The following is a 16,552-nucleotide window of genomic DNA, read 5'->3' as shown; positions in this document are numbered from 1 at the left end:
AAAGAGGTTTCCTGCCACACCCCAAATATGTAAAGTTCAAAAGGATGAAAATGTCAGTTGCCGAAAATGTTTCATCTCAGCAATATGGATAAAGTTTCATTACCATCTTTTTTTGTATCCCACAAAAGCAGTGATGTCAATATATACAGAATAAAATGGAAGTCCATTTTGAACTGAAAATCATGAGCAACAAATGTATTTTTAGAACCATCAGACTTTACTTCTGGCGAAGCTAACACTTTCCAAAAATGTATTAAGTTCATATTAAACAAGAAATTAACATCTCATGTTCTACACTCTTCCGCAGCCTCAAAAGGTTTTGTACTTTGTTAAAGTACAAGGCACGTACAAAGTCTTTTCCTTCAAAACACAGCAGATGTACTCCCTGAAATAATTTTAAAATCCTCAAAGCAATTAAAAATACTACAAACTTTGCTTTTTTTTTTTTTTTACTTAATTCCCACCCCCTACAAGACCATGCACATTTGGAAAAATGATTTAACAAGCACATTAAAGTGACTTTTTAATATATGTACCTGTAATGCAAATATATTGAGTTTGAGTATTTCTTATCCTGGATTACATTGTTAGCACATTGGATTCTCATTTATTTTCAGGTTACCAACTCCAGAGCCTTTGAGGACAAATCAACCCCACCACAAACACTGCTGGGGTTGAGTAACCATCTCTTTTTCAAAGAATAATTATTCTTTCATCAATGGATTTGGGATTACATATTGCAAGTGCTTTTTACTAGTTCATCTAGTGTCATAAAAATCTTCTAACTCCTCTTTTGGAAGAATATCTTTCCATAAAAACAAGTGAATTTAAGAGGTAGATTTCTCCATGATGCAGTTATTTATTTCAAATAAAAAAAGAGAGTTCTCTTTAGAACAAAGATCACATCTTGGAAAAAAAAGCTTAGTACATTATTTAATACAGTTCAGTAAGAACAGTCCTAAGCAGTATCAGGAGCTGTTTGGAAACCAATGAATGCATTTGATGCTCTCTTCCTAGAACACTAGTCTGCCAAGAGTGCTAAATCCGCCTCCACCACCTCCGCCAGTTGGCCCACAGCTTCCTGGGGGGTCATTGTCATCAAATCCATTTGGCCGAAAGGAGCACGAAGCTGCAGCTGCTTGAAGGGCCTGTGTTCGAGCGCTAAGCTCCTGCTCCTGAAATAGACAAATAAACCTAGTTATGAACATTTAAGCTAATTTCAGAGTAAGAGGGGGGCACACGGAAATTTGCATTTGGCACAGCTACACCAGTTTGTTCAGCAGTGCTGCAGAATGCTCAAGCAGAAACTCAAAAGCAGAAGCAAGTAACAGAAGCACCTGCTAGCACTATGCAACAGAGATTATAATCATCATCAATTAATTAAATTTATATACTGCCCTTCATCCAAAGATCATGTGGTAGTTTACCATGTAAATAATTTAAATTGTCCGTAACTTAAATGCTTTAAGTGGCAGGCATCATTAAAGGAATGAAAGCTAAATCAATTGTTACTTTTGCCTCCCCAAAATTACTTTTTTAAAAATTGTGCCAATAGATTTTGCAGATGTTATGCAGTCATGTGCTTTGAAAAACAGAAGAGACATTTAACTGGGGCCACAGTACATTGCCTTGCATGCTAGAGGTCCCAGAATTAATCTCTGGCATCAACCAAGGGGATGCAGATAGCAGACCTGGGAAGACAGAGACAGACAGACACAAAGACACACACACACACACACACACACACCTGGAGGGCTGCTACTTGGTATATACAAAAGCTGCTTCTTGTGAAGCAGCCTGAGGACACCCAAAGCTATTTCAATCACATATTCAAACACTGCCCCACAAATTTAAGTGCTACAAACTTTTAAAATGAACCCAAAGCTATAATTCTTACAATCCTAGCAAGATCATGAAAGCTGTAGAACGACTTCAAAAGATACAGGCTGTATAATTTCAGTTCTCTTGCACATACTGGCCTGGTGATTAAAGCCTCAATACAATTTCCAGGCGATGTGAGGATATCATCAGAACTACATGTCTGCAAAATATTCACACTGAATGTCACATAGCATTCTTGTGGAAAGTATAATAATAGCCTACACAACTGAAAGATCTACTAGGTAAAGGCTCAGTTCAGACTTCACACTCAAACATGGCTAAGGAACCATAATAATGTTGGGTGAGATGTCTGAACTAGACAAGCCAGCTTACAAACTTGACAAGCCAAAAAACAATCTGAAGTGAGTTGCCAAACCATTGTGTGAAGAGATGTCAGCACTGTGCTCTTACCTCCAGAAGTGCCGCCCCATGTAGATGGAAGGGATCCAGCAGCTCAAAACCATGCAAAGTCTCTTGTATTTGTCTGCAAGCTACAGTCTTGGACTTATAACTATAGCTAGATGCCTGCATTAAGCTTTTACAGTACAATCATATGCATGTCCACTAAGAAGCAGTACGTCCCACTGAGTTCAGTTGTGCTTACTACAATGTTAAGTGGGTATAGGATTACAGTCTTAAGCCAGCTGATCACATTAGCAATGTCTGCACCTTACCTGCAAATATAGCTTATTGTCTTTTGTAATGGCATCCATAAGATCTTTCTGCAGAGGGGGATCTCCGTTGACCCAGAGCCCATTGGTTGATTTAGCGCTGAGTGTACTTGTACTGTTCTGTTTTTTGTAAACCAGCACATAAGCAGTGTCCTTGGGGAATCTGCTCGTAATTTTCTGGACTGACTGAAATGAGGTAAATGTCACTCGGCTATCATTAAATAAAAACCACTCCTTTGACACCTCATTTTCATCCAGTTCCTTTTCAGCAGCTGCAACGGGAGCCTCTCCAGCCATCAAGTTGCTTTGTGGATAAGCTAAAGCCAGACTTTGGGTTTGATCACAAGATCCTAATGAAGGCCCTGAACTGGCAACGTTTCGGGCATAAGAATAATAATGCCCACTTTCAGATGATATGCCAGAATGTACAACTACAGAACTTATAACATAAGGGACTAGTTGAGGGCAACACACTTCTTCAGCACCAGAGGGCTTGAGTTTTTTAGCTAGATTCTCACCAGTGTCAGAAAATTCAACACCCATAGACCACACGCCCGATACAGGACTTAAGGGTGACGCAGTTCTTTTGACAGGTAACTCCAGAACAAGCGGCAAAGACACATTGTCTAAGATTTTGCGCCTAATGTGACATTTGGGGTCGTATGAAAACCTTAGGAGAGTAAGAATGAGGTATTCTGGCTCCTCCACAATTTGCATAGTTTTTTCCGCATTCTGTAGAGAGGCACATTTTTCACAATAATATTTGTTATCCCCTTTAAGAACCTCGGGTGCCAGAAAATAATTCAGCAAGTCAGTAACTGAGGGAGTAGCTTCACTGACGTGTTTCCGCAAGCTATCCCTGTTCTCAGCCTTGCATGGAAAAGGATCTTTAGTGTTTTCACAGTTTGAATCAATGGGAGGGTCTTTTGAGGTCCCATCATTTGTGACCATTTCACAGCAATCGCCAATTGCTAAACCATCAGCTGCTGTTTCTGGCACAGGACTGAATGCCCTGGTACTGACTTGTTCCATGCAGTCATCTTTTCCTTCAGGTGAATTTTCTGTACTTGGTGGGTCAACGTTTTCTAAGAATACAGGAGGACAGAAAGCAAGTGAAAGATCTGTGAAGGCTTCTTCTTTGTAAGAAGTACTTTTGCAGTTCAAACAACATATGCTTGTTTGTAGTTTCCCCCGAAACATTTTCTCTATTAATGTTCTTTCCTCTCTGCAAGGTTGTTTGGTAATCAGCTGCGTGTTGCTGCACACCTCCTGGACGACAGACTCTTCATTCATATCCTCTGAAAGCTTTCCCAAAGAAAGGGCTTTCAGGGTCCTCTCTTCTTCATGCAGCCTAAAGAGGAGAAATCAAATGAGATTATTTATTTCTCTACCAATTTCTCTTCACTGATTAAAGCATCACTGTTTCAGTTTGTTTATTTGTAAATATGTATATGTGTCTCTTAGGGACACGGGTGACGCTGTGGGTTAAACCACAGAGCCTAGGGCTTGCCAATCAGAAGGTCGGCGGTTCGAATCCCCGCAACAGGGTAAGCTCCCGTTGCTTGGTCCCTGCTCCTGCCAACCTAGCAGTTCAAAAGCACGTCAAAGTGCAAGTAGATAAATAGGTACTGCTCCGGCGGGAAGGTAAACGGCGTTTCCGTGCGCTGCTCTGGTTCGCCAGAAGCGGCTTAGTCATGCTGGCCACATGACCCGGAAGCTATACAACGGCTCCCTCGGCCAATAAAGCGAGATGAGCGCCACAACCCCAGAGTCGGTCACGACTGGACCTAATGGTCAGGGGTCCTTTTACCCCTTTACCTTATATGTGTCTCTCACATACAAATAACTGTTGGTACCAGCCTTGTGATTTACTTTTTACCCCTAATGGAACTTGATCAAGGAAGGAAACTGGAGAGTTATTTAGTGTATTACATAAAAAAGTTTCCTGCATTAAAAAAAAATCGCTTGCAGGGATTCAAGATTTTTCTAGAACAGACATAACTGCTGATTGTAAGCCAAGTTGAATGTCTTACTGGAAAAAATACGGTTAGATTACAGATGTAAACACCAATGGCATGCATGCATGTTGGAGCTAAGAAGAGTAGTCAGCCATTTTGGCTTTGCAAATGCATGCTAATTAAAGAGACCAAACAGAACCTAGATCCCACCCCCCCCCCCAGCAGCAGTTCTCTACCACAGATATTCAGGGCCACATTCAATTAAACTAAGTAAGTCACCCTTGTGCAACAGGGTTGCTCCTCCTCTGAATCAGGAGACCCTCCAGATCCATGTGGGGGGAGGGAGACAGGAGCAGTGTTTGAAATTCTCCAGGCGCATTTTGCATCTGGCTATTGACCACTTGCTACCAAGTGCAGATGCCCAGGTGCCAGGATGGTGCCTGTCATCGCCCCCATCTGGAGGTGCATGCCTGGGGATGCTTGGATCTTGATTGTTTTCCCACACTAGCAACACATCCTGCATAATGCTATCTGTCATATTTTATCTGCACAATCAGAACAAATTTCAAGAACTCAAATGACATATTGAAAAATATGTTTGAGCCATTTGGCCCCAAAATGGCAACTAGGCATTCCATTTTGGCGACTGTAAGCCTGGTTTAAGGAGCCATTTGGCGCCTAGCTTATATATCTGTGTTTCTAACACTGGAAGGGAGAGCATGTCATTTGGCAAGCAGAGATGCTTGCACTGAAGGAATGATCACAATATTGTGACACTGAATTCCTCCCTCAGTTCTGAATCCTTGAGGATTGGGAATACTGTTATACCTTGCAATTCTAGGTAAAACTCTAGCACAAAAGAACTTAGAAATCTGTGATGGTTATCTCTGGTTATTTTTCTCTGGTCAACAATGTAAAAAACACCAATGCAGATTTCGGAGCACTATACCTATCTAGCAGGAACCGGAGATACTCAGAGCAGTCCTGCTGGGACCTAGGGGTGAACCAGGGTGGCCTGGAAGCCTCAAAGAAAATCCGAGGAGCATAGGCTTCTCTCTGTATCAGGAAGCAAGCAAAATCAAGTGAAATGCAAAGTAATGACACCACTCTATGAAGCATTCCTTAATTTCTGCATTGGGACGCTCAAATGAATAGATTGCAAGTGTATGCAAGTATGACAGAATAAATCTCAGATATAAAAAACATACACAGGTCTAGTGCACATAGTTGTACCTCAAATCTATCTCTTACATAAAAATAATCTAGAACTTAAAACAAATCTTTTTTCCTACAAAATATTCAAGAAGACAAACGGCTTAAAGCTAGAAAAGTTATATGGGTGTAGCAAGAATATGAACTACTTTCATCCCTTTTTCCTAATTGTTTTGGTGCCTTATGTACAGTGGGGTTTTTTTCAGTTGTACACAGCAGCCATACTTGGATGCTCATTTGTGACTTCACAAAGCAAGGTCTGAGAAGCTGGGAACAAATGTCTGAAACTGGCGACAATAAAAAAATGCCTCTCTGAAAATCTCAACTATGTTGGCTAGATCTTAACTATTCTGCACAGGTTTTTGCAACTTATAAAATTTCACTCATGGAAAACAAGGCTATTCTTTTCTTTTGGCTTAGAAAAGCTGAGAATATTCAAATAATATATAGGAAATATGAATGTATTTTTCTCTAGGTACATTCTGGTAGAACATTTAGACAGATGCAAGTTTTGGACATTATGGCTACAATATTTAGAAAATTAAAAGAGTTACACACACCTGAGTATGAGCCAAAAATGCAAATAGATGTTGCAACTTTCTCATTAATGTATTGCACCCATTTAGATTTAAAGATAATACATGCCTCCTGAAACTGCAAAAGAGAAAGAGATGAGATGACAATGGTTTCATGTTTCGTCATTTACACAGTGTTCTGATGGCGCAGAACAGATTTATCTGACATTAGCTTTGCTCAGTGTTTGCTTTTGTAATACAGAATGGTCTGAATGACCCAGCACACTATGGGCAATATCCAATACTAGTCCTACTAGAGTTGTTAGAATGAAATCAGTGAAATCTTTTTATTCCACTGATTTAAAGTGGTCAACTCCAAGTATGACTTAGTCAGATTATCAACCATTATTCATACAACACATACCTTGTTTTAATTCAAACTAGATTTTTAAAAAAAATTATAGAAGGTGATAGTCTAAAAAAAAAGTGGGCATTTTTCAAAAAACTCCCAATTGGTGATTTTCTTTGAGTGCATAAACATGTATCAGGGAACAAAGTAAACAATATTTTATTGCCACGATGACTTATGTAAATGGAATAATTTTTACCAATATTAACGTGAATACATGATGACATGCAGGATATAATGTGAACTCCAATATATTTGAGCCCAATGTTTGGTTAAGGAAAACTAATTTAGGCCACTGGACCAATTTTGCCATGTTACCTAGTTCTTCACTGGCAATATCAAAACCATAATGATGTGCTCCATGAATATTTTTTTTAAAAATTCTTTAGTATAAACAAATGCCTGGGATTCCTCACAAGAGGAAGTTTAAACTTACTCTGTAGCCATGAATAATGCCTGAATCACACTGTTCATATAACATGTATTTCCTAAGTTAATCAGACCAGTCTTTCCCGTTTCAGATTTTCCAGAAAATCTAGACAGACAAGATTGCAAGGAACTGGATTGAGATGTCCAGGCACTCTGATTCAGTATCATTTTAATTTTGTCTTCACTGGGTTTGGGAAGGTCCTACAAGAAGGGAAAATTCAACACTGAGCAGTGAACAGCAACAACTTTAAGCACTTGTTTTCACAACAATATCTACAAAGCAGCAACAGTCACCCCACATTGTCCTCACAACTCAGGCTCTTTACTCATGGTAATGCTGAAAAAATATCACAGTTGTCTTTGTGAGAACTGACAGTACAGTTGTTTGGCCAGCCATCAAAGATTCACTGTGAACGCACAGCCAAGAAAAATTACTAGAGGCTGTGTCTTATCAACTCTAAAGATACTGTCAAATCAGAGACTTGTAGGTAATCTTTGATCTGTTCCTGCTTTTTCTATGCCACAAAGAGTGCCTCTCAAGCTGTAAAGTGTAGCAAAAACACTTGACAGCCTCTGTTCACCATAAGATGCATTTTTTAAAAATGATACCCCAACCAAAAGGTACAACAGTCAAAGCCAAATATACTGCTGTGTGTGCTTTCTGCCTTTATGGAAGGAATTGTTCCACATCTTATGACAATGGTGTCACTATATATATATTGATTTGATCTGAATGAAAAGTGGCATAGAAATACAATAAACCAAATAAAAGTCAATGTATACATTCTTCCACAGTGCACAACACAAAGGCAATAGAAACAACATTTCTGATCAGGAAATATCTTGGTCATTTCAAACCATTTTCACTATCACTGAGTTAATACATAGTGACTTTTCCCTTCGACAATCACCAATAATATTCAGTAACTCTTATGAAAATGCTCCCACAAAGTAAGGGTGCATATTACCATATTCTGCTTTTTAGTGCTTTTCTGGATTAAGCAACCAGAGATCTTATTTTATTTTTTCACATCTTCCTAGCCAGTGATTTTTCTAGTTCTACAATATAATCCATTTTTTCCCCTCAATCAAAAAATTCACTGCAGATTCACTGCAGAGCATCAAGACCACCCCTCGTTTTCAACCTGTAGCATTTAATTTATTTGCATTACCTTGATAGCTTCTAAAATAGGTTCATAGAGTTCTGGGAATCCAGAGTAATGATACATCATACAGTGTATTAGCTCACTCAGCTGTCCCAAAAATGTTGCACTGGAGGCAAGGCCATTGATTTTGAAAGATTTTACCAGCTTGTCCACATGAGGAACAATCTAATGTTAAGAGAAAAAGACCAAAGCATTTGCCCAAGTTCATCTGAAAAACTATGCTATTCATATCTACTTGAGTGCAATTAATAACTGATAACCATTTTAATAGTAAGGGGCAAAAGTTGTAACACAAAACCCACAATTCCATTAAGATACATAAATCAGGATAGACAGCAACATTGCTTTAGTAATGCATTGTTCTTCTAAATCAGCCTTCCCCAACCTGCTGCCTTTCAACAATTTTGGACAACAAAACCCCAAATAGCTGAAGAACAAATTTGGGGAAGGGTGTTCTAAATATTATGACTGAAACATTTAATGGCCTGTATTGTTTACTGTCACCCTGATAACGTACAACCTGCTCCGTATTCTATGGATTTATCCTGGTATTAGCTTGTAGCTCCATCAAGAGTGGCTCACCTGCACCTTGCCCATAAATTCAAAATCTTAAAAGGAATTCACAATCAAAACAGTATGAATTAGAAAATTCTAGAAAAGCCTGTATTCAACAACTTTTTAAGCAGGCTAGCTACATCTTTGACTTCCAACAGAATTTTAGAAACATCTTTATTGAATTATGTGCCTTCATATTACTATTTAAGTGAGAGGTGTTTAACCCCCCCAGTTTGAAGGCCTGATCTGCTCCCCCCAGCAATTCTGGCCCCTCTTGAGACCCCACAGATTTTGTTGGTGGCAGCAGGAAAAAAGATGAGTAGATACAGTGCTAGGGTGGGTGGACCCTGATGTCCCCTATCTCTAATCTGATGGGTGCATAATCTCCCTCCCTCAGATGATGTAGAAAAATTAGCTGAGATGGTTGTGTGCCTGTGTGTAGCCTGCACATTCAAGACTGTGGAGTAGCCGCTGGCATGAAGAGCTCAGAGGCCAACTGTGAATTTGGCCCTCAATACAGACTGTAGGAGGTGTTTAAAACATAACTGAACATCATGAACTGGCAGGAACATTGAGGCATCTTGTGTGGCAGTGGCTCTGTCTAACTCCCCTTGCCAAGTACTTGTGTACGGGTAAGTGTACAAGGAGTTCTCACAATTCTTAGTATCTAGTTCTATTTGTTTTAAAACTTGTTTTGTACAATATATCTTCAGCACAGAGCAGGATAAAACTGAAGTTGCAATACATGATGTGACTAGAAGAACAGACCTTATTATCTGCAGTACAGATGTGAAGTTGGCTATTATGGCTGGTTTACAACAAGCCACAAGCCACCCTCCAGTACGAACACAAGACTGAAGTCTAGGTTTTACAAAGAAAGCTATGGAAGTTGTTTGTAAGCAGTAGGTTTAAAGCTCAGACAAATGAAAACTTACCAAGTGAAAAGCCTCTGGAGAATGCTGAAAACTAAGCAACATGTGAGAAAGGACAGCCAAAGCACCAGGTCTCACAAGAGGAAACCAAAGTCGATTAAAAACCTTCAAAAAAAACCAAACACATCAGAATTGAGATATTCTTCAGTTTTCATTCTGTGTTACACAATATTTACACCAGTCTGGAATAAGCAGAAAAGCTGTTCTACAAAAGCAACCATACCTACCATTTCAATCTTAAGCAAAGTAACATCAATGAGTATAGTAAACTTCTGGACTGCAGCCAGCCCTTTCAAGAGTGCTATGACCCAGGTCTCCACATGCTGAGCCAATGGCCAGGACAGCCATTCAATCATTCTGAAAAAAGATGGGGTGCTTGTTAGTATTTCAGCCAAAAAAGAAGTTCTAACTATTGCCCCACAGTTTGTGTTGGTTTTCATATTATGACGATCCCATTAAGTCACACCGAGAGTCGTGACACTGCATATTCTCTAGCCTTTGCAAACAACTTTCTCCAAGGTTTCGTGGCAGGGGGAAGTTCATTAGTCTCAGTACTCAAACTGCAGTACTACACCACTTAGAAAATAAGAATTTATTTCATCAAGCTAATGGGAGCTTTTTTGTTTGGAGCGCTGTGTGGAATACTGTTGTACAAGTGTCATGAATGCAGATCAATGCTTTTATGCCCTCCCCATTTTCTGCCATTCTGTAAACATTTACCAATAAATGTCAAAGCCAACCAGTAGTCTTTATTAAACACTATCCTCATGTCCAAAGTTTTCAAATAAAACATTTATGGCAGAGATCTGAATTAAAAGAAGCAGGATCTTGACGTAATAGTTTCTTTTTTCTGACTGGTCCTTGCACAATGCTAAGATATGCTAGGAAACCAAAACATTTAATGTAACATTTACTTTTCTTTCAGAAAGGAAAAAAAAACCCTGTGCAGAAGCAGCAAGCGCATATCCCTCACTAGTACAACCAACAAACAAGGTGACCCAGCATTCCTTCGAGTTTGTGATGCCTGCATTTAGCAACAGAAAGCAGAGATGTTGCTGTCCTTAGTAACCAATGACTTGGCTCAAAATATGAACCTTAGTGACTCACGGTACTCACTTTCGAAACAAACTGAGTATACAACCCCCAACCCAGAAATAAGTTTCTTCTTTCCAACCTTATGATGTCTATGTTTTTGCGAAAATGACATTTCTCAGAATTCTAGGTGCCTGGAAGAAGGGAGAAATAGACACCCCAATTTCTTTCTCTAGTGCCAAGGTGGAGGAAGGAAAAATATTTCTCCCACCACCATAGCAGGAGCCAGATAAAGGATGTTGGAACTAACCAGGATGGGAACAGTTTTTTGGGGGGGAGATGGGGAAAATAACTTTTTCCAAGCATCTTGCACATTTGCTCATAACTGCTGCTCCCAACCAAATCAAGCCAGGGAGAGCTCACCCATGTTTAGCTGCAAACCCTGTAAAAGACTATGAATGCATAAAGGATGACAGGCTCTGCCAAGCAATTAACGTTTCTTCCAGCTCACCTAGATGCAGTCTTTTGTGATCGTTGACATTATACTACACCTATCCTCATATTAGTTCAAGAGGTAAAAGAGCAGCCAACTTCTCTTTTTACTCCTCTTCATCTAGCTGACAAATATAAACGACTGCAGTTGCTCAGCTAGAAAGAAAAGGCAGGTGAAGCTGGCTGCCTCAGAAAAATTTCACTAACTGATGATGTATTTATCCTGTAGCCATGGGACTTGTCTCTTATGGTCTATAAGAGTTGCCAGCACTAAAATTTAACGTGATAGGCAAATAAGATTTGTATGTGGGCTAGTAAAATACTGTGTGTGTTAGCTAGAAAATGTTGAGCACTTATTTGCAAGGCTATGTAAGTTTTAAAATCTATGGCCCACAAAGGTATAAGAATTTAAACAATCAAAACCAAATAAATCATTTTCAGAAAAAAGGGACAGTTAGATCTCTAGGTTTACTTAGCAGCCTACCATATATGTGTTGATTGACAGATGTTTGTCTGTCAGAAACTGTTGTTATTAACCATATGCATGCAACGAAAACTTGCAGCCAGACCATAATCTCCAAAGGCCCCAGAACAGCTACTAATAGGCTTAATGAATTCAGCCATTTGTTTGTTCTTAGCAATGTGATTAAGCACCATCATCTTCATTTCTTTTTATTGCCCTTTTTCAGTACTTCATATCCTAGACTGGTATCCAGAATTTGATTTATTACATTTGCAGATTTCTAAATGCTGGATGTTACAACCATTGTCAACATTTGGAAAATACAGATAATCTGATGTTTAAGATTTCTTGGATCTAGAGATAAACCTCCTCAAACAATAAGACTTTCCTGCCTGTTATATATTGGAGTCCCCTGAAAAGAAACTCCTAAAGATCAGGGGACATTCCAAAATGGGATTGAATGTGGTGCAGGGGACTGAAACAGAAAGGACAGAATTGCCAGAAAACCATGAATGAAAGCACCTTTGTATAAAATATACTGAGATTATACTCAGCATCACCACAAGTCCCAAACAATGCATTTTGCAGCTCAAGATAGATTCACATAGTGCTACTTTTGTCCTCTAAATGTCCAGCTAGGATGTACAAAAATGTATAGAATTGTTTTATCTCAATGAATGTACATGATCATATGCATGCTTCATTGGAAGTAAATACCATTGAAGTCAATGGGACTTGCTCCCAAGCAAATGCACATAGATTGCAGCTTTCATGTTGCTGGAGTGTACCCCATGTTCAAAACCACCTGTTTTTAAATAGCAGCAAATTTTACCCATCAACTTTTATCCAAAGGCCAGTAATTACTACTTGCTTCACAAAAGCTTACTAAATACTTACTAACCAAGAAGAACAAGATTATGCTGCTGAAAAGAAACAATATCTAACTTATTATGACAAGGTAACTTTACAGGTCAGGTTCTTTGGCGGAAACTGTTTTTACTTTAAAAGGCAGATTGCTGTATTAGGATACCATAATAAGTTCTTTGTCAATGATTAAACTGTACCACTACAGATTTTCCTGAGTCACAATTTCCAATTTTTAAAGATTTCATTCGGTTGCAAAATATGTTAATGGCATTACTGTTTTTATGGCTGCAATATCTGGCATCAGGGTTTGCATCCCTGATGAATCAGACAATAAAAACACACAACACAAATGCATGTTTATTTTTAGTACAAATATTTACAAAAACATGGATGGCATGCCAGAACTTAGTAGAGACATTTTTCCTCTTCTCTCACAAAAGAAGGAACGCCTCTTCTAAGACTGTGCTTGCCACAACAGTGTCTAAAACATAGTCTAAAAACAAATGCTTTTTTCCTCTTCAGAAAGTGTTTTGTTCATTTACCAATTTATGCAGATTGAATCTCTCCGTTAAAACTCACATGATCAAACAGCTATGAGGTTTTCAATTTGGGCAATGTTGTCATGCTCTTTTCTAACACAAAGACAATACCTGCACAAAGCTTGAGTCATACTTGCATCTTTTACATTTGGATCTGTGGTAAGGCTTCCGATGAGCACTGTAATCATCTGTAATGGGATATGCTGCACAAGACTTGCCAAGGCAACTGAGGGTTCAAAATCTACAATAGACAAATACGCAAGAAAGAAGTTTTATGCTTTGCTTGTACTCTTTTTCCTACTGAACTTTGAAACACATTTCAAGAATATATTAAAGTTCTATTACAACAGATTATTCAAGTTCTAAGCAACATCTTAATCCATTCAAATATGTTTTTGTAAATTAAGTCCAGCAGAAGAATTTCTTCCTTTGTTCTGCCTTAGTATTTTCTAGGATGTTAAGTGATCAAACGAGAAGGAAACTTGGGTATTCCCCCACTTTCATCTCCTTGGGAGTAGTCTATCTGTATGTACCACATATCTAGCAACTTTTTGAATTCCAGAAATGTGTTGGTCATGAACAGAGCACAAACACGTGTGGGGAAGTTAATAGCCAAGTAGTTAATATTCTGGAACTGAGGAAACATATGAAAAGCCTCTGCTGCATTAGGCCAGTGGTCTATCTAGTCCAGTATTCTGCTCTCACAATAGTCAACCAGATGCCTACAGGAAGCATGAAAGAAGGACCTGAGCACAACAGCGCTCTCCCCGTTTACGATTCCCAGGAAGTGGCATTCAGAGGCATATCACCTCCAACAAGGGAGGCAGAACATAAACCATAGTGGCTAGCAGCCATTAATATCCTTATCCCCTCTGAATCTGTCTAAACCTCTTTGAAAGCTCTCAAAATTGGAGGTCATCACTACTTGTGGGAGCAACACTTCATAGTTTAACTATGCATTGTATGAAGTAATGTTTTATAAAAATGTGAGAAAGATGGTAAATTAGTTCACTCTCTTAGAGCATCAGAATTTTTTTCCAGTATAAACTGAAATATTTGTGATGCAAATTACTCTAATTTCTCTAGGAAAATTTTCAGGAAATTCACATCATTAGCCAGATTAAACTAATACTGAAATGTTTAAGTTAATAGTGTTATCCCCAGTATCTGTTTCAGTTACAGTTATAACTTCTTTTTTTAGCACAAGCCACTCTATGACTTCAGCCGAGTTTCAAAGTTATCTAAAAGTAACCAAACAGCTAACCAAAGACAAAGCCTTTCTCTCTGCAAGAGTTGTCAAGGAAGAGACTCAAGCTGCTCTCTAAGTTCTGTCCAAACTTGGCTAAATATTAAGCACCAAATGCACAATGATTTTTGGCCCAAGAGGGAAGGACTACAAGGAAGATGTGGTTCCCTGATCTAATAGCTTGTATGTCATGGACCCATTGCTTTTTAAAACTCACCTACTTTGGAAAAGGTTACATAAATTTTAAGTGCTTTACTTATTACTTTATCTACACTTCTTGTTGCCTTAAACTTTGGCCCAATACAAATGTTACCTTTGAAACCCAGGAGCAATGAGCTTTTCCAGAAAAATGTGCAAACAAGAACCACAGGAGAACTGAAGATAAAGCCATGACTTGCTCTTGCATCACCACTCCTTTAACTAATGTAACCACAGAGCTTTGTTCTTGTTTACACATGTTGCCAGAGCTGCCTAGGATGACATTGGGGAGAATGCTGCTCATGTTGTACAGTGGTACCTCGGGTTAGAGATGCTTCAGGTTACAGACTCCGCTAACCCAGAAACAGTACCTCAGGTTAAGAACTTTGTTTCAGGATGAGAACAGAAATCACGTGGCGGTGACGCAGCAGGCCCCATTAGCTAAAGTTTCAGGCTAAGAACGGACCACCAGAACGAATTGAGTTCATAACCCGAGGTACCACTGTACAAGGAGAACATTTGGCGATGCCTGTAGGGGTGACAGCACAAGCCTACTTCTTGCTCTTCCTAAGGTGATACCTCTGCAAACCCCAGAGGGGCACTGAAGCCCATGCCTTACCAAGCGAAACAGCAACTCACCGGTGGAGGAGATGATGGCAAAGAGCTCCTGCAAGGAGGGCAGCAGCGTGTCGGGCTCTGCCTTCCAGATGCTACGCAGGAGGCCGCTGACTTGGGTGACCTGGGAGACGTAGAGGCGCAGCTCGGCCTCGCGGGTGCCCTGCGTCTGGAAGTGGGCGATGCTGCGCACCAGCTGCTGGCAGAAGGCGAGCGCGGGCTTCCTGCCGCGGGGCAGGCACTGCGGGAAGTCGCTGAGGAGCTGGCAGAGGCGAGCGCACAGCGGCGCCGGCGGCCTCTCGCTCACCAGGCGCAGCGCTTCCCCTTGAAGCAGCGCGAAGAGCTCCAGCACCGCCGGGCAGCTGATGAGTAGGCGCAGCCCCACCTGGATGTAGTCCAGCACGGCCGGGTCCAGGCTAGGCCCCAGGCCGGGAGCCACGACGGGAAGAGGCGGCGGCGGCAGCGCCGGGTCTCCCCCCTGGAGCAAGGCCAGCACCAGCCCGCGCGTGAAGAAGGCCTCGAAGTCGTCGCGGTGGTGGCGGGCGTAGGCCTCGAGCACCTGCCGCCCCACCTGGCGCTGGAACTGGTCGGGGCCCTGGAGGATGAGGCGGGTGCTGAGCGAGAACATGGCCCGGCACTCGGGCGCGCTCTGAGGCGTCTCGGCCGACTCCACCACGCGCCGCACGATCACGCGCTTCAGCGGCAGCGGGTGCGAGGAGCTCACCAGGCCCTCCAGGATCTTGTCCATGGCGAGCGCCGGCCCACCATCGGGCGACCAGGCCCCGCCGGCCCTTCTCTTCTGTCACCCCCCTCGTCACCCCCCCGGCCGGCAGCGGCGCCTCAACATCGGCCCCAGCCCGCCTTTCTCGGCAGGTTTCGAAACACCGGTACCTCAGAGGCCCCGGACGCCGGGAAGCATCAGACCCGGAAGCGACGGAGCGGCGCACAGTCACGCCAGGCAGGAAGTGGAATTACTCGGAACGCACATAAACAACCGGCGGAGCGCTCGTTTTCTCATCCGTAAGCCCTAGCAACGCGCATGCGCCCATTCCGCCGCGGAGGGCGTGCTGCGGCCCTTGCGCTGCGGCCCAATCACAGAGCTCGTGGAGGTAGAGAGGCGGGGCCGCGCGATAAAAGAGGGAGGGGCGAAACCTGAGGAGGAGGAGGAGGAGTTGAAGGGGCGGAGCTCTGCTGGTCTCTTGAAATGGTTGGGGGGCTGTCAAGAGCCCTCGCGCCTCTTCTCTAAAGCAGCTCTTCGTGGAGAACTAAAGCAGGGGCTCAGGACTCAGAAACCGCTCTCTGGTGGGCTGTGTGGTACTTCAGACAGCAAAGGTCTGGTCTGTTTTGTTTTGTTTTGAACGCTCTCCTATGT

General features: G+C 41.4%; 1 protein-coding gene across 2 annotated transcripts; it reads right to left on the bottom strand.

Moving 5' to 3' along the window:
* Window positions 1-198: 198 nt before the first annotated feature.
* USP38 (ubiquitin specific peptidase 38) lies at window positions 199-16,204 on the bottom strand. 2 transcript variants are annotated; one of them, XM_083457202.1, is made up of 10 exons: window positions 15,205-16,204; window positions 13,233-13,362; window positions 9,956-10,085; window positions 9,732-9,833; window positions 8,248-8,406; window positions 7,083-7,276; window positions 6,283-6,376; window positions 5,460-5,566; window positions 2,556-3,903; window positions 199-1,175 (listed from the first exon to the last, which is right to left on the bottom strand). In XM_083457202.1, exons 1-10 carry the CDS (start codon window positions 15,926-15,928, stop codon window positions 1,014-1,016), a joined length of 3,150 nt encoding a protein of 1,049 aa, XP_083313328.1. In that variant the 5' UTR covers window positions 15,929-16,204; the 3' UTR covers window positions 199-1,013. The 2 variants fall into 2 exon arrangements, with proteins under 2 accessions (XP_083313328.1, XP_083313329.1); XM_083457203.1 differs by lacking the exon at window positions 9,732-9,833 and having other exon boundaries at window positions 15,205-16,161.
* Window positions 16,205-16,552: the final 348 nt, after the last annotated feature.

The sequence above is a fragment of the Podarcis tiliguerta genome, assembly GCF_965153285.1.
Source record: "Podarcis tiliguerta genome assembly, chromosome: 9".
Classification (NCBI taxonomy): Eukaryota; Metazoa; Chordata; class Lepidosauria; order Squamata; family Lacertidae; genus Podarcis; species Podarcis tiliguerta.
Note: the sequence above shows the minus strand (reverse complement) of the source record. Positions and strands in the feature narration are given on the sequence as shown.

Bases quoted from the DNA above. Each gene is read 5' to 3' on its own strand.
- USP38 (XM_083457202.1), bottom strand. From the start codon at position 15,928: ATGGACAAGATCCTGGAGGGCCTGGTGAGCTCCTCGCACCCGCTGCCG. The intron at 9,834-9,955 runs GTAGGTATGGTT...TTTTTTTTGAAG, and splicing joins CTTTGCTTAAGATTGAAATG to GTTTTTAATCGACTTTGGTT. The intron at 6,377-7,082 runs GTAAGTTTAAAC...TCTCTTTTGCAG, and splicing joins GCATTATTCATGGCTACAGA to TTTCAGGAGGCATGTATTAT.